At 36.1% G+C, this 18,116-nt stretch overlaps 1 protein-coding gene and 1 long non-coding RNA gene across 16 annotated transcripts; one reads left to right on the top strand and one right to left on the bottom strand.

The window, feature by feature from the left end:
• The first annotated feature begins 641 nt into the window (after window positions 1-641).
• LOC113282116 lies at window positions 642-4,970 on the top strand. Of its 15 annotated transcripts, none has more exons than XR_003326577.1 (14): window positions 642-901; window positions 1,288-1,533; window positions 1,753-1,855; window positions 2,146-2,221; window positions 2,318-2,362; window positions 2,647-2,833; window positions 2,927-2,994; window positions 3,085-3,144; window positions 3,226-3,293; window positions 3,382-3,450; window positions 3,730-3,883; window positions 3,977-4,024; window positions 4,117-4,167; window positions 4,602-4,970. It is a non-coding gene; the product is annotated as an uncharacterized LOC113282116 (long non-coding RNA). The 15 variants fall into 15 exon arrangements; XR_003326574.1 differs by adding an exon at window positions 1,997-2,061 and having other exon boundaries at window positions 2,647-2,994; XR_003326578.1 differs by having other exon boundaries at window positions 1,716-1,855; window positions 2,321-2,362.
• An 8,987-nt stretch (window positions 4,971-13,957) lies between these two features.
• On the bottom strand, window positions 13,958-17,724 carry LOC113282115 (SEC12-like protein 2). Its single transcript, XM_026531054.1, has 10 exons — window positions 17,387-17,724; window positions 17,025-17,119; window positions 16,358-16,508; window positions 16,102-16,193; window positions 15,914-16,010; window positions 15,729-15,804; window positions 15,524-15,644; window positions 14,849-14,965; window positions 14,621-14,691; window positions 13,958-14,430 (listed from the first exon to the last, which is right to left on the bottom strand). Exons 1-10 carry the CDS (start codon window positions 17,651-17,653, stop codon window positions 14,315-14,317), a joined length of 1,203 nt encoding a protein of 400 aa, XP_026386839.1. The 5' UTR covers window positions 17,654-17,724; the 3' UTR covers window positions 13,958-14,314.
• Between the last annotated feature and the right edge of the window lie 392 nt (window positions 17,725-18,116).

Here is an 18,116-nt window from a genome sequence, read left to right as displayed (position 1 = left end):
AATAACAACTATATAATAACGTCCTCTAAGAATGTTTCAATGATTGAAATGAGAGTTTAGATTATATAACCAATGATGGATATAAGCATTGTGTGGCAACACATATATGTATAAGTCCTTTTTCCTTGTACCAAAGTTTTCGAACTTTGTTGATCAAGAGAACCGGAACAAGAGATGCGAACTCAGTCCGCGAACTGGCGGAAGTTCTCGACCCGAGAAAATCTGCTAGAGTTTGAGAACTCCTCCCGGGAACTTAAGTCCACGATCTAAGTATGAGAACTTAAATTGGTTATATCTAAAGACGATTGTTTCACTAGTGGAAAAAGAGCTATCTGAGACACAATGAAACGACACGGACTAAAACTCGCGGAATAACTTCATACCGAAAATTTCGTTCACCAAAGTCTAAACGTCGTTGTGTTGGTAGTTTTGTTGACTTAGACAACGATGCTTCTTCTGCTTCGCTGACTAAAGTCAAGTTGTCGTTGTGTAGAAAGTTCTGTTGACTTGGACAACGACATGCGAATAATTTCGTTTCATTGGTGAAATATTCCACCTTGTATGGTCGGGATTTAATCTAAAAATAGGATCGCTTGGATCAGATTCCTCCCCTTAACTATCTGACTATCTCTATCCCAAAGCAGAGAGAGAAAAACATTATCTCTTTCTCTCTTTCTCCGCCTCTCTTTCTCCTTCTCCCTCATATTTTCTCTCCTTACTGGAACTCAAAAAAATCCCCTGAACCTATCAAAAATAAACCCTAAAACCTGCGATAAATCAATAACCTTATCTCACATCTGCAAACCCATTTTTCAGAAATCAATACCATCTTTGAATGACCTGATTTCGCGAACCCAGTAGATTCAAGTAGAAACCCTAGAAAGTTGAGGACAAGAATCAGGTAAACTCGAATGAAATTTTGCTAAATAAACCCTAATTTAATTTTTGGAGACAGATTTACGATTTTCTTTTGCCTTATTTTTTTTTTGAATGCAGTGACCTTAGTTTTCGTGATCGATTTTCTCGTTGTTTCTTGTGATTTATTTATCCTTAATCTCCCTCTTTGGTACTCTTTCTATTTGTTTTTCTTGGTCAGATGGTTAGTTGCACCTTTTGTTTCTCTAATTTGGGTTTTCTTTCACTTTTTTTTTTATGAACAAATTTTATTTTGCTCGATAGGATTTTGTTTACAGATTTTTTCTTGTCTATTGTGTATTATCTTTATATAGATTTCCTTACTTTTTTTCCTTTTATGGATAACTAGTTTTGGATTTGGCGGTGATGCAGGTAGAAATTGGTAGAGCTTTATGGGTTTTTCATGGTGGATGGAAATTTTGTTGAAGATATTGGCTTCAGATGTTGGTGGTTGATGGTATTTTTCTTGTAATTGTTGGTGGTGGTAGTTTGATGGTGAAGCTTGTGGTTCTGTAGATGTTGGTGTTATGGGTGGCTGTAAGTGTTTCTCATGGTAGCTTTGGTGATAGTGACTGCCGGACTTTCTCTTGTTGGTGGTGAACCATTGCTCTACTGGAGGTAATCGCGGTTGGGTTACATAGGATTGATTTGAAGCTGATGTGCTTTGTTGAACGTTCTGCAGTGTGTCCATGGCATTCTGCTTTGGTTGTTCAGATGTAAATGCTTGGCGGATAAGGATCACAACTACTTAATTAACTTCTCATTCAATAATTGTTGAGTTTGGAATTTTTTGTTCGCAGAAACTCATGTAAATTCTTTTGCAAATGATGGAATCAGAAAGTCTTCTACCAATGGTGGAGTTCAGAAAGCTCGAGGTTGTAACGTCGAGAATCGAAAAATGATTAGACAAACAACACTTTTGTGTTGCTACTGCTGTGAGGTAATTTGTATAATCATTAATTAGAAGGGTATTTTGATGTTTAATAAGATCTCTGGTATATAAAAGGGAAATTTGATGTTCGATAAAAGGTTTTTGATCCTTAATTAGTCTTTGATCAGACTTTGTAAAGTATTTCTACAGTATATTGCAGGAGTTGCAATAGCTAGTCTTATTGGAGTCTCATGTCTGGTTCCGACAAGGCAGATGTAATTTTTTGTTTCGAATGTCAACTTAAAACAAAGCACTGATAGTCATTTGTTGCTAATTTATTGTTTTCCTTGTGTTCACAGGAAAGTATGGTTGAGGTCGGTGAGGATCTGTTATGTGAAAGACTGATGTGAATGATAATTACGTGAGAAGTGGGATGTAAGTCTCTACTCTACATTCGTTGCTTTGTGTGATTATATCATGTCTAGCACTACTTTGAGTTCTAATTTTCTATCATGGCATGACTCGCTCCAGAAGGCTCACAATTCGATGCTCATCTCTATGATTCCACGCTGAAACGTTAGTTTTTCATTCCTTATGTCTGCTTTGCAGTTTTGTTCCCCTGTGTTTTTGTAATACTGAGAAGTTACAAACATTATGTTGTGGGAGCCATTTGTCATATAACGTGAACCGTAATATCAATTCCATAATGAGTCTTCAAATATGACTAGTTTACGTCCAGAGCCTTGTGTTGAAGAGTTAGTGATATCTTTATCTTATGTCAATACCCAAGAGTTTATAATCCGAAAGTTTTTTTGACTCCTACGTCTTTTTATTTATTATTTTCTCGTTAAATGTATCAGGTACTTCACCGCTGGAGGCTATTAGTGCAAGGAAGTTCATCCCATCGCACTCGGGAAGCTCATGAGCATTGCTCAAGTGATGAAATCAGAATTTGCTGACAAGGATTACTCACTTCCTGACATTAGAGGAGTTGGGACCGTCTGGGATGCTGCTGAATTCATTCTTATTGGAGCAAATATAGTTCTGGTTTGAAGCATAATTAGAATTTTTCTTTGCATGTCCAGGTTTGAGAGGTTTGACTAAGCAATCTTGTACATTTTCTTGGATGTAAATTGATAGGATGGTGGTTCACTAAATGGGGGAAGGGACTATGGTGCCAAAGCTGAATGTAATACATGACTGAAAAGGTTTTTACTATTTCCTTTCATTGTTTCTGGTTTATTGAATAGTTTGGTTACGAATCTAATAACTAGTTTGTGATTTTGGTGCATGTACAGTTCACGGGTCTTTAGCTTATGCTGGAAAAGTTAAGAGGATCAACGTTGGTCAAATTATCTGTATTGCTCTTTTATTTCTTTTGTTTCTCTGATATAGCTTTTTAGTGGAAACTTTTCCTTATATTTACATTGCTTTACCAGTGAAACACCTCGATATGGAAAGGGAAGCGAGACACCAATGCATCCTTCATGAACTCCACTGCATCAAGGTTCGCTCATTTCAATGAGTGGTGCTCTTTCTTAGTCTAGAAAGTCAGTCTGAAAATATTAGAATTAAATATCTTATATTGTTTTCAGCAACACCGATACACAATGGTACGCGAGCACATACGCGAAAATCCTTATGCTCCCATGAGTCTTGCAAGGGTATATCTTTAATCTGATTGTTCTTTTAAGGCCTTTTAATTGGTTAAGTAGTTTAGTTTGCAATATGATGATTGTATATATCTAATGCCTAGTACAATTGTTATTGCCTGTGTAAATTTAAGCTTGTTTTTTAGGGGTTATTTGATAGAGACTGATTTTGACACAACGTAATTGTGTGTTTTAGAATACTAATGTCTTTAGATTTGAATATCTATGATCCAAGTTAGTTATAGTAACATTAACTCATGACTAACACATTTCTATGATGGCTGTTTCTAGTTGTCGCTATATCACCTTAGCTCATAAGCTTCAACTGGCTGTTATCTTTATTGAAGACATTGATAGCTTTTTGGGGTATCATCGTGCAACGAACTGCGAAGCTTTGACAAACATGAAAAAAGAGTTCCATGGTTTGCGACTCTACAAGTTACAGGTGCCTTCGGTTTGCAAATAGAGTCATGTATTATTTTTATGAATGAATCCAATAATTGAATCCCAAGTTTTGACACTCAGAACTGCATTATAGGTATTTCTGGATATTGTGGAACTGTGAATCTTCTTATGTCCTCAAAAGGTATGGAACGTTCTGCTCTGCTGTTATTCATTGTCTAAGCAGCTATCAGTTCTTATTCTCTGATTCCTGAATAAATTTGTCATTACGGGCAGTGTTTTGCGTTGTGACGGGACTGGTAAAATTCTCATGAAATGATCTCTCTGGTATGTCTGACCTGAACTTAGGCCTGAATGATAAAATTGGACTTGAAAAAGAATCGTAGCTTAATTTCTTTCCTACCAAAAGGTCCTCCTGAGGGCCATCATCTCTTGCAAGCAGTTAAATGCATTTTCCTTAGGTTATGTTTTCGCAACTATTCAATCTTTTATAGCCTTTAATCTGATGCATGCGAATTATTGCTTATGGTTGCTGCCGCATTATTGTTACTGTGTACCTCATCATGCCTATGGTTTTCACTGCCTATATATATGGTTTATTTGTTCATCTCCATATTGATGTTAGGAATGAAGTTACTATGTAAATGTTTTTGCTGCTGTTGTCTTGATGATGGGTATATTAGACCACCTCCGTGTATATTATGTTTGAAGTCATGTAAACCTAGCATATAAGGTCTGACTTACTCTTCTTCTGAATGTAGTTTGATACCTTCATGGATGCCGACACTCTGTTCCCGATGGTGGTAAGATCGTTGCTCCTGCTGGATGTAGAAATGGTTGAAAGAGTTGTGCGTCTACAGTTCTGCTCTCACGCAAGCTAGTGCCAAGATCCTAATGACTGAAATTCTTGTTGAAATTCTCAGGACTTGTATCACTTAAGAAACCTTAATAATTAGAAGTTTTTTGTAATGATTTTGGACTCAATTTATGAGTATAGTTCAATCAATGTATCGAGATGTCATTTGGTATTAGACGAATCAGGTTCCATATAGAATTTGAATTTGAATTTCACTTGAATTTGAGAACTTGAGTAATTGTCATTTGAATTTGAATTGTGATTTGACTTTGAATTTGAATTGTCTTTTAAATTTCATTTGAATCTGAATTTGAATTGTCATTTAAATTCCAATTTAATTTGAGTTTCATTTTAGTACAATTTGGATTTCAATCAGATTTATTTCAGCCCAGTAAGAATTATTGGAGTCAGCTAGCCAGATTTGACTAATTTTTTTTATATTAAAAAAAATCAAATCTACGACGATACCCAGGTGTCGTGCGTAGCGGCACTCAGAAAGCATCGTAATTCAGGGGCACTCAGAAAGTGTCTTCCAGAAAAAGACACTGAATCTACGGCACTTTCCACGACACTGCGAAAGTGCCGTTTAACTCGTTAAAACGACACTACCTGACTATCATAAATCGGTTGTTTTCCACTAGTGTTTGTGAACTTATTTATATTAACTAAGAAATGCAAAATGCAAATTGTGGTTATAAAGTTCATGAACCGATTCAAGTGAATCAAATCGTTTTTGCTTCGATTGTGTCTTGTGTAGTTACATAAGATTTCCTTGCAATTGAACAACTCTCTAACTAGTTCATTTGAGTCATTTGAACTAGTTATGGTGAAGAAGAATATGGTTGATATGAAAGTGCTCATATGGCTAACCATTTGGTTAACTATTATTGAACCAACAAATGTACATGTTTGGGTACGGTTACACAAACCTAAAATCGCGCATTTCATTTGTGTGTAACAAGCTAAGTTTTCGATCCAACGGTTGAAAGATTTTAGCTTGAATCTAAATCAGGTTTTCATCTAACGGTGAATATTAAATGTATTGTTACCAAGCTAACATTGATTCCAAACCCTGATTTGAAAGACTATATAAGGGAGAACTCTAGCAACTGGGAAACCTAATCCCCACACCTCTTGTGTGATACTAGTTGTATTAGCTAGAGTCGATTCTCCTTTAACCTTAGGTTTCTTCTTAAAAACCAGGTTAACGACTTAAAGACTTCATTGGGATTATGAAGCCAGACCGATACTACTTTCTCGTAGTTGTGTGATCTGATCTTGTTGATTCTATCATTTTGAGTACAATCACAACGTTTGGCTTGAGATTTATATCTCCGATAGGCAAGATAGAAAAGTAGTCACAAACATCTTCGTCTCATCGTTTGTGATTCCACAATATCTTCTTTCGCCGCGTCGATTAAGATTATTGTGAGGTGATTGATAATACTAGGTTGTTCTTCGGGAATATATGCCTGGTTTATCAATTGGTTCCTGTTCACCTTGATTTATCAAAAGACGGAACAAAACTTGTAGGTATTTCTATGGGAGACAGATTTATCTATTCCTGTAGACTTTTCTGTGTGATACAGATTTGTTTATTAAAGTCTTCGACTTTGGGTCGTAGAAACTCTTAGTTGTGGGTGAGATCAGCTAAGGGAATCAAGTGCATAGTATCCTACTAGGATCGGAGACGTAAGGAGCGCAACCGTACCTTGGATCAGTGTGAGATTGATTGGGGTTCAAGTACAGTCCAGACCGAAGTTAGTTTGCAGTAGGCTAGTGTCTGTAGCGGCTTAATACAGTGTGTGTTCAATCTAGACTAGGTGCCGGGGTTTTTATGCATTTGCGGTTTCCCCGTTAACAAAATTCTGGTGTCTGTGTTATTTCTATTACACATTATATTTTGTTATATAATTGAAATATCACAGGTTGTGCGTTAGAATCAATCAATTGGAAATCCGACCTTTGGTTATTGATTGATACTTGAACATTAGTCTTTGGTACCGTTCAAGTGATTTCTCTTGTATTCAATTAGACTCGCAGATTACTATTTTCTTGAGTAAGAATTGAATCAAGAAAGAGAGATATAACTCCTTGATATACTTTATTAAGATTGAGTCTAGTTGATTCTCTTGAAAGTATATTAGAGTTAGTCCATACATATTGCTAATCGAAATATTGGGTGTGGTTGTTGTACCCCCGCTTTTTCAGTTACTAAGCTATCTTAGCTTTGATTGTAAGCAACCCTGATTTGAAAGACTATATAAGGGGGAACTCTAGCAACTGGAAAACCTAATCATGACACTTTCATGTGTCCTAGTTGCGTACTAGAGTCGATTCTCCTTTAACCTAGGTTTTTCCAAAACCATTATAGGTTAACGACTTGAAGACTTCATTTGGGATTCGTGAAGCCAGATCCAACTATTTTCTCCGTAGTTGCGTGTTTTGATCTTACTTGTTCTATCGTGTTGAGTATTATCTTCTCTAAGATTTGCTCGAGATCTATCTCCGATAAGTAAGATATAAAAAGTAATCACAAAGCTCTTCGTCTCATTCTTTATGATTCCACAATAACTTCTTCTACTACCATATAGTTAAGTTATTGTGAGGCGATTGATATTTCTAGGCTGCTCTTCGGGAGTATAAAACCGGATTATCAATTGGTTCATGTTCACCTTGATTTATCAAAAGACGAAACAAAAACTACGTAAGTACTTCTGTGGGAGACATATTTACCATAGAATAGACTTATATGTAGGAAACATATTTGTTTATAAGTCTTCGACTTTGGATCGTAGCAACTCTTAGTTGTGTGTGAGATCAACTAAGGGAATCAAGTGCGCAGAATCCGGCGTGGTTCTAGAGGCGTAAGGAACACGACTGTACCTTAATCGGTGTGAGACTTGGTTATGGCTCAACTATATTCCATTCTGAAGTTAACTTGTAGTAGGCTATTGTCTGTAGTAGCTTAATACAGTGTGGTGTTCAAATCTGGACTAGGTCCCGGGGTTTTTCTGCATTTGCGGTTTCCTCGTTAACAAAACTTCTGGTGTTTGTTATTTCTTTTCCGCATTATATTTGGTTATATAATTGAAATATCACAGGTTGTGCGTAGTTCAATCAATTGGTAAATCGGACCTTGATTGTTGGATATAAATTGATTGGCACTTGGGCATTGGTCTTTGGTACCGTCCAAGTTATTTCTCATATCAATCGGGCTCATAGATTTCTATCTGTTCGATTGCAGATTGTATTAAGAAGTTAAGATATAACTCTTTGATATATTTATTGGTGGAGCTCACTTTATAAGCTGGTTCTCTCAGAATTATATTAGAGTTAGTCCATACAGATTGTCGAACGAGTTATTGGTGTGGTTGTTATACCACCCCCACCCCCCGTTTTTTCGGTTGGTATCATAGCAGGTAAACACGCTAAGATCTCATAAGTTTGTGTTACAAGCAATATGGTTATTATGGGCGAGTCTATCTCTAATAACATACCAGGTCAAAAATTACCAGATGATTTTCAAAGCTTGGATTCACCTGAGAGAACTGTCACATCTAAGTCAATATCTAAACATTCTCTTGATATGGAAACTGTTGATTGGGAAACCCGCCTAGAAGAACAGTTGGATGAACTTTGTGATGAAGGTGATTCAGATATTGATAGAGATGTTGATGAGGAAGTCTTAGAGTATGTTAAGCTATTGGATTCGTTGGAAAAGAAGAAGATGACAACTTCTCATGTCACACCTCTTCTAATCCTCTCTATCGAGAAAACAAGAAATTGAAAAGGATTTACGGAGGTCTTTATGTTTCCAATCGCTCTTGTGAATCGATCCTCAAAGATTCTGATGAAAACCTGAGTATAAAGTCACTTGAATGTGATAATGTTTATCAAAAATATTTCTTGTTGGAAGAAAAACTGACAGAAACTGAAGCAAGGATTAACTCCCAACAATTAAGTTTTGAGGACATAGAAAGCGCTTATCTCGCTCGAGAAAAAAGCCTCGAGGCTAATTTAACTACTGCTCTTGATAAAATCAAGATGTTGGAAGATGACTTGAAAAAGTTCAATACTAGTTCAAGCAAATTAACCACAATGCTAGGAGCAAGTAAAAATCATCGTGATACACGAGGATTGGGCTATAAGGAATAAATGCTCCAAGTATTAGCAAAGAGGTAAAAATTTTCAATGCTAGTGATTCTTCTCAACAAAAGGTTTCCACTGATGGGAAAAGTGAAATTCCTTCACCGGCAGTTAAGTTTCGAAAGAGCAAAGCATATCAACCTCCAAAACCAACACACATGAATCCGGGTAAGAACATTCCTTATATTTGTCATTATTGCGGAAACAAAGGTCACTTGAAAAGGGAGATGTCGTTTTCGTATAAGGAATGAAAAACTTCATGATATTCTTGTTTGGGTGTCAAAAGAAGTGATTAAACCTAGATCATATGTTAAGGCTAGTACCCTTGACATTACGGGTTGTGAATGTCCAACCTTTAGGCAAAGGAATCAGTGCTGTGATAAACCTAGATTTTCCTATAAACGTCATACAAAGTCTTTTCACAATTATAATGACTATCAAAAGGATAACTTTGTAAAGACGAAGACAAGATCCGATGCTCCCAATTGGAGAAAGACTAACTTGCAAAAGAATAGTCAATCCAATTCTCTTCCGAGAAATCTAGAAGAGAGTGATGCGAAGAAGGTTCTGATTGTTCATAAACGTACTCAAAAGTGGGTACCAAAGAAAGCCAATAATGCTTTGAGTGTAAATAGGAATGATCTCCCAGAAAATTCCATGATTAAGGAGAAGGCAGTATCCATGATGCTAGAAGTTAAAGAGTTATTTGGAAATATGTATTTGGATATGAAAGGTTCTAAATGTGATCATTTCATGATAATCCAAAAGTGAAATACAAGGATTGGTGGAAGAAGAAACGAAGTAAGCCAAAGACTATAAATTGTGAAAAATCGATAGTTGCGGAAAAGTCGGTTTTGTCACATGTGGTGAGCAAGACATTGTTCACCTCAACACAACTTGATTGTGTTGGAAGTACATCCTCACCAAGGAATTCCCTGTTATGTATACGGTGAGGGAAGCACGAGAATTTGGGTGCACATATTGTGTTAGATAAGATTTTAAATCTTTGGTAAGCCTGTAGAATTCGATTGGATTCCTCTAAAAAGGTATGACTATAAAATTGAGCAAGATTTATATTTTTATTATTTGCTTAAAGTACTTATAAGTATCCATGTACCTTGTGCATCTTTCATGTCTACCTAACTTGATTTGTGTTTAAGGTTCCTAAATGTTTAGGATTGAAAATAGTAGTTCGGGATGTTTGGCCTCCATGGTACACATACCAGGTATGCATACCATCATTTCAAATTAAAATCCAGGGACTTCAGTTCATAAACACCATTTGCAAACAGCTCCAGGTCACGAAATCCCGTTTGCGAACTGGCCTGTAGACGTCGATATTCAATAAACTTGTGTTGACTGTAACTTCTTCGTCCGAACTCGGAATGATCTCATTTTTTTTGCATTCTCTTATTCTTTGAGTTCTATTCAAAATTGTGATGAGAACTCCTGAATTTGGATGAGTTAAGATTGGTGTTTGTCCCATCTCTTGTTTTTGAGTGTTTTGCTCCGTTTAGTCGCACTTGTACCACTTCTCTTGGACTTGGGCACTTGGATTCTTGGAGTACTTATCTTTTAAGCTCAGTTGTAGATTTTTTTTTTAAGAATGTTGTCGGTGAATCAAAACGAAGAAATTTCAAGAATGGGTAGAGTACGCGTTACTCTGGGATTCTTGAATGTTCACAATCCTCTTATGTGAACTACGATGCATGGTCGTTAATGACTTTGTATTTTCTTCTTTGTTAAGAAAATCTTTTTATACGCCTTTAGTAGCCATTCTTGTTGTAAATCCGTGGGAAAAAGATTGATTCTACCGGCAAATCATCTTGTATGTTCTTTACGACTTTGCTTCTTACAAGTTTGTCTCTTCATTTTTGTTGCCTAGGAAACTTCTCGTGAGAATTTATTCTTATATTTAAAATGGAGAACTAGGGTTTGGAATAGAAAATATTGTGATTACACATATATATTTCAACGATTTTCATCTTGCAGTGTTTTATATTTATTTGTCTAAATTCTAAGTTATTTGGAAGATGATTTTGCAGCATTAATCTTTATCGGTTTTATATATTGCAAAAATGTTATGGGATATGTTGTGTTTACGTCCGTAAACTATGATTATCTTATATATGTTCAAAAGATAAGTTTATTATGTCTTTATGCAAATATTGATAAAAGATAGAATGAACTTTTGAATATTCCGCAATATTGATCTTTCCCTGGTTCACTTTTATGTGAAAGTGTTGTATGGCTCCGTAAATTATTTCTTATGTTGAGCATTTCCGATTAATCAATAAGGTCTTCTTGTGGTTAATTTATTCGAGTTTTCTGGATACAAATTCATGTTTCATGAAATTTGTTAGTGTCCAAAGAAATCCTTCTTTTCTTGTAAAAGTAAGGTCGCTCTTGTTGTTCTTTCGGGAATGACATTTTATGGGGGAGAGTTCTTAATTGAACTTGTGCTTAATTGTCAAATCTTTGTGGGGAGTGCGGTTGTGAAATATTGTAGGAATTGTCTTGTATCTTTATAAACTCCTTGATGAATACAATAAGTTTCGACTATGTGAAATCATCGAAACAAAGTGGATATGTTCTCTTTTAGGCATGAAGTATCTCTTTGAGAATTTCATTATGATCCCGTAGTTTTTGTACCTTTGATAATTTATATTGACAAAAATGGGGAGAATTATTTAGTAGTTCACACTACATACATATGGTTTACGGATCAGTATGTAAGGGGAAGTGGTTTTCATTGTGAGATGAAGTATTGACTAAGGGGGAGTGATACATATCACCGTAGTATTATTGTCAAAGTTGTGATACAATTGGACTTTGAAGATGTGTAATAATACTATAACACTGTATAATAATGATTGAGAACGGATGTTTTTCATATGTTTTCTTATTGTTATGTCTACGGATCTTCAACAAAAATGAGGCTGAGTTGAACACGTTTAGAATCACTGAAGTACTTGGAGTGGCGAAGAATTCAAGGAATGTTGAAGAACCAAGGAAATCAAGCATGATGGATGAGAAGCTACAAAGTTTATTTATTTTGTAATCCATATGTATTGATAGTTTTGTCACTAAAATTGACAAAGAGGGAGATTGTTGGAGCATTGCTCGGTCGAACTCGCAAGTGTTGCTATCTCAAGCTTGTTTGTCAAGTTTAGTTGATCAAAAATATAAGTCTTGATTTCTAGTCTACTTATAGCTATGTCTCGGATTAGGATAGAATGTGTAGTTGAGCTTTAGACTTCACGGCATTCATCGATTGATGACGAAGATATACTAAGGAGAGCTTGGAGGAACTTCATCAACAAAAGGTATGTGGAGACTAAAACTTATCTACCACTCAGAAGTCTATTTTATTATATCTCCTAACGAGACTAAGTCGTATAGATATATAGACTTTTAAATAATACACATTTGATATTTCGAGCGGAGTTTATCTCGCTTATCTATTTCTCGAAATACGTGTTGGAAGCTTTATGAAAACAATTCTTGACGAGTTTAGTTGGAAACAATTTATTTGTTGGAAACTAAATAATAAGTCAAAATATGATCATGTGAAAATTACCTTGAAACATCTTACATGATTTGTGTGAGACAATCATTTGATGTCAAATTGGAAAGTTTCATATTAATCATTCGATCACTTGAAAATTACTTATAAGCTAATAGTTTGCGTGAGACAGCTATTATCGTCTTCTAAGGATGTTTCAATGATTGAAATGAGGGTTTACAGCAAAAATCTTTGTTTGGATACTGTACAATATGTGTACCTAGTATGCAAACTGTTTTGGTATGATTCAGGTCCGGGAACCTTGTTTGCACACCTAGTATGCGAACGGTTTTAACTGTTAAAGTCCGGGAGCCTTGTTTGCATACTAGTATGCAAACGGTTCTACCTGAGTTAGGTCGGGGACTGCTGTTTGCATACCCTTTTGCAAACGGCTGGACAAGACCATAGTCTGGATACTATAATTTGCATACCTGTTTGCAAACTTAGTGGTTAAAGTTCTAAAGTCGGTTAAATATGTTTTTCATACTCATGAACAAATACATTTATGAATTAAGGAGTGCAATCTTTGCAAACCGTGGCTTAATATTCATGAATTGATTCTTATATAAGTACTTCGTATGATTACGAATCAATCCGATTTTGTTTCAATTGGTTCATATATATCTCTATGAGATAATGAACAATTGAACAACTATATGTGAAACACAATTAGATTCATTTGATTATCTTTCATGATTGATTGATCATCATAGTTGATCTAGATGTGTTAGATGAATGTGGTTAAGACAAAAGTATTCATATGGCTAACTTCGGTTAACTGTTATTGAGCCAACTCAATATACACGTTTAGGTACGGTTACCCTTATCTAAATGAAGGTATATTTCATTTGTGTATAACAAGTTAAGACCATCTAACGGTGGAGAGATATTGCTTTGGTTTTAAGCAGACTTAGCTTGAATCTTAAATTAGTTTTTCATCTAACAGTGAATATTGAATGCTTTGTTACTAAGCTATCAACAATTGTTTGAAAGTATTGATCGATTTGGTCTTGACTAATGCAATTGTTCTTGATCAATATATTCTTAATTGATTAAGAGTGAAAGGTAATCGGGTAATATGATTTAACAAAGGGCAACTTAGTCGTCTACCATATATACTAGGACGCCCCTTATCCTTCTTCCTATATAGAATAATCCCAGTGCAACCCCTTCAAATTTCATGCGGCCCTTTAAATAGGTTTCTAGTAGATAAATCAAGTTCAACAACCCTTTGCCATTGCATTTTTCTCAGGGCAACACCTCAGCCTCCTACGCCTTCTTCTTGAAGAGCCAGGTGAAGAAGTAGCCCCATGAAAGACTCACTTCAGCATGGGTGATGGGATTCTGGTGTATCTAGAACTTGTTTGGTCTAATTGGTTCACTATTATGGTACCTAGTTGAGAGCACAGTGCGGGTGAGAAGCCGCTAAAAGAAAACAAGTTTGAGCTTCTAATTAATCATAATCTAGTAACATATGTAGAAAGGAAATTACTACATAGCAGCCAACGACTTAACAAAGAGAAAAAGCATGTTATGCGTATAATCACTTCAGAAAAAGTATGCTATAGGTATAATCACTTCGTACACCATTTTCATTCTATGGATTAACAAAAATATCAAACAGCAACAGAATTCATAATTTTTGAGAACTGGTTAAGTTGTTAGAAAATGTGTTTGAAAATGAACCGTTAAAATACAATTCCCGGAAAATGCTTCATGTAGAAACTAAAGACTATAAATCTGGAACCGGAATATAGATACAAGATCCAAAAATAAGGCTTGATATATGTTGATCATTTGCTCCAGTGGTTTTTCTGGTGAAGATTGAAGAGTTACGAATGGAGCTTGTATCTCTCTCACTATATTGGATACTAAACCAACTTTGGAAGGAAGGGGTTAGCTTTCTAATAAGCAAAAGGAAGGGGTTTGTCATTCCAGTGGTAATATGCCAGAAGAAAAATTATGGCGATCATCATTATAAACCAAAAGCCTTGAAGTACAAAAACCAAAATCGTCAATCCTGTTGAAACAAACAAGTCTAATTAGTATGTAAGCAAATAATAAATAGAATAACTTTCATGCGGATTGCTGCATGCTAGTACAAGCTATCATGTTTGATCCAACAATATATTTATCGGTTCCTATAATCTCCAATGAGGTGATCACCTAGTTTGGCATCCTAAATGAACGAGAAGGTTTTAAAAGCATACCCTTAAGTGTCGTGTCTTCTTCGACTTTGGTCACCCTAACACTGGAGTCCATGGATGCAGAGACCAGCAACCTGCAGTTAGATGACAAATGCTTCACGTTCAACACTACTTGACTAGCTTCAAATTAGCTAGTAGGATATAATAGGGGCAAGTGCTGCGCAGCATTGTTTATGAGAATTTTTTTTTAAAATTGTACAACCACTGGTAATTTGAAGCAAGGATGCTGACCTAGAATCTTCAGAGAACTTCAATGCAGTAACTAGACCAAGGTGTGCTTTCTTAATTATTGATGCCACTCGTGTATTACTGGATTTATATACAAATACATCTCCTTGGATTGTTCCGCTGCATGTTTACCAATTTGAAAAGGAGAAAAGGCCAATCAGATTCCTGATTAGATTAAATGTCAAGTGATAAAGTAGAATAATATCTTTATAACATAAATAAATGAACTCAATCCCTGAAGTGAGCTCCACTTGATCATAAGTTGTAGAGCCATCAGGGGTAATAAGAAATATATGCAACACATAAAACTGCAGCACTTTCATGTCAGTTTCTTTCGGTTTTTCTGACACTTTAATCCTAGTTTGCAAAAGATCCGACATGGGTTTAATAAGACAAATATTTCAGTGAAATATTATTAGAAGAAACGCCAGATACCTAAGGACAGGAAACTGAATGAACTATCAGCAGTAGAGTTTCTCTGAATAAAGGCAATACAGTCAGCACCTATCAGTTCTCGCACACAGGCACAGGATACAAAGCTACAGACAAGATCTCTGTGTTTAAAGGAACAGATAATATTTTCATCCAACAATCCTATCTGGGGTCGGAAAAGAGGGTCATGAGACTAAAGACACCTTAGGATAAAGACAAGCAGTAAAAAGAAAAGGAAACTTTTACATGGCAAGGTGTTCTCCGTCAGGAGATACATTGAACGCAGAAATAGGGTCGCGCACTAGGTTCTTCGAGGACACTCTCGTCCATGAGGATGTGTCAAAGGACACGATACTGCCTCCACGATCTACACCAACGATATAAATAATAATCAGCCAAGTAAATCAGAGTGAGGATTAAAAAACAACTTTTGCATCCGGTGACATTTTACCTCTCATTGCTGTAATGTAAAGAATTTGGGTGCCATTACCATTCACGGAAAATCTGCAGGAGGTGAAAACCTCATCCTGGAATGACAAATATATAAAATGAAACTCAAGTTTCATGAGCAGAAAACAAAATCAACTGAAGGGAAGCAGGCATTTCTGGTCTCCAAGCCAATAACTAACTTCTCACATTTTCCCTCAGTAAAGAAGCTACAACTGTTGCTGTTTCGACATCCCAAATCCGACACGGACCACCTCCCAAGGAGACAAGGAACCTCCCATCAAGACTGTATGACAAGAAAACAAATATCAGAATTTTCTACATACAATAAAGCATAGCTTAGTGCCGTCCAATCTTATAGAAGAATATTAGTTAACCTGAAATCCAGATCCTTCAGAGTTGGGTGAGCATCAGCTTTATCAATAACAAGTGCCATACTAGGCCACTTGAAGACTCTCAAGTGGCCATCCTGCACAATTTTTTTAAGGGATTGTATAAAATATCAACTGGATCATAAGACCCCTGTTTAATATTACCAAACTTTACATTTATTGAACATCCGTATGCCGTATGGGGAATGGCTAATGAGAGAGCATGAAGAAAGATAATTGTTTGGTGAGAAGATTATATTACCTCACTCCCAACAGCAAGTTCAGAACCTTCCTTGTTAAATGCCAATGCTAACTGTTGCCCAACATCTTCCAATTCTGTAAGCACCCCCTCAGAAGCTCTCAGGCCCAAATCATTTGTTTCCATGCTCGTTGGTACATTCCACTCGAACCATCTACATAATAATTTCACTATATGAAGTTGACAGAACTTAGTAATTTGATGGTGACTACTATCCTAGAGGAAAGAAATCGGTAGAATACATCAAATTTATACCAAATACATGTTCCTCATTAGCTGGAATCATTGTTCATATTCAAAATTCCGTGAGAGCATGAATATGGGACGAGAGAGTGACAGGGAAAACTCAAAAATAAGATACAAGTAAGCGTGATTCCAACTAAACCTAAATTGGACAAAGATCTAATTGACAAAGATACACCATACCAAAACAAATGGAAATCCATAGTGCTCTGGGATTCTTCTCTAAACTAGTCATAACATTCATGACTAAACATGATAGTGAACTACGCTATTTAGGAGAACCTTGTACAAAATCTAATCATGGAAGTGACCATTGCTTGTAGATAATATACTTCATTCTTATCATAGGAAACTACTTGTGTACCACCAAATAAGATCTGCTCAACACTAACTAACATTACATAGTTGTTACAAGTTGAAGAAATACCTGCAACTTTCAGGGAACGCACAAATAAGGCCATCTCCACCTGGATGAACTGCCATCCTATAAGGTAAAAGATTACCAGTCCCATGTCTAGCCACCTGAAGCTCAAATCACAACCATCTTACACAACTTGAAAACAACAAAATCAAATTTGACCTCTAACAAACATAAAAACCTATAAGAAAGCATTCAACTATAACAACAGATTTGATTGCACAAACACTTCTCAGCTGACGATTCAAATCCACATTACTTCATAAACCAGTATAATATTATGAAGGGAAACATGATTGTACACTACTAACGAATCATTGAGGAGATCTAATGTGATCCTAATTTTCCAAAAGAAAAAAATAAAAACTTACCGGAGTTTCGGAGAGGGAATTCGAAGAGGAATCGAATTGGGTTAGAAGTAAGGAATTTGGAATCCCACTACTTCCTGCACCACCACCACCAGAAAGAACCAACCATGAATTCTTGTTAATTATTTTTTCTGCAGGTTCACTCTTTTTCTCTTCTTTTTCTTCTTCTTGTTTTTGAGGATGATTTTTCTTATTATAGAGATCCCTCAATAGAACCCAAGCAGCTCCATAAAGAGGAACTCCATACTTTTGACAATTTGCTTCCCCCATTCTTTCTTTCTGGGTCTCACTTGATCGCTGGATTTGGGTTTTCGATGAATTGAATTGCAGCAGTTTTTGAATGATTTTTTAGGTACCATGGTTTTTTTTTTTTGAGGGGACCATGATTTTATTAGGCCACCTTCCTTATAGTGATAAGGGGTGTCTTAAAATGTTGAAATGACTAACCTATCCTTAACCTAATATAATTTAAAACCAACCTAATAACCACCTATATATATATAACCACCACCTCCTTCCACCACCACCGCCCATCACCGCTGATTACCACCACCACCTTCGATTATCACCACCACCAACTACCGATTACTACCACCACCGCCGATTACCACCACCACCACCTCCGATTATCACCACCACCAACCACCGATTACCACCACCACCTCCTCCCACCACCACCACCACCACCGCCTATTTAAGAAATGTAACAACATCAATGCAATCACAATTAAGT

The sequence above is a fragment of the Papaver somniferum genome, chromosome 5 (assembly GCF_003573695.1).
Source record: "Papaver somniferum cultivar HN1 chromosome 5, ASM357369v1, whole genome shotgun sequence".
NCBI classification, from domain to species: domain Eukaryota; kingdom Viridiplantae; phylum Streptophyta; class Magnoliopsida; order Ranunculales; family Papaveraceae; genus Papaver; species Papaver somniferum.
Note: the sequence above shows the minus strand (reverse complement) of the source record. Positions and strands in the feature narration are given on the sequence as shown.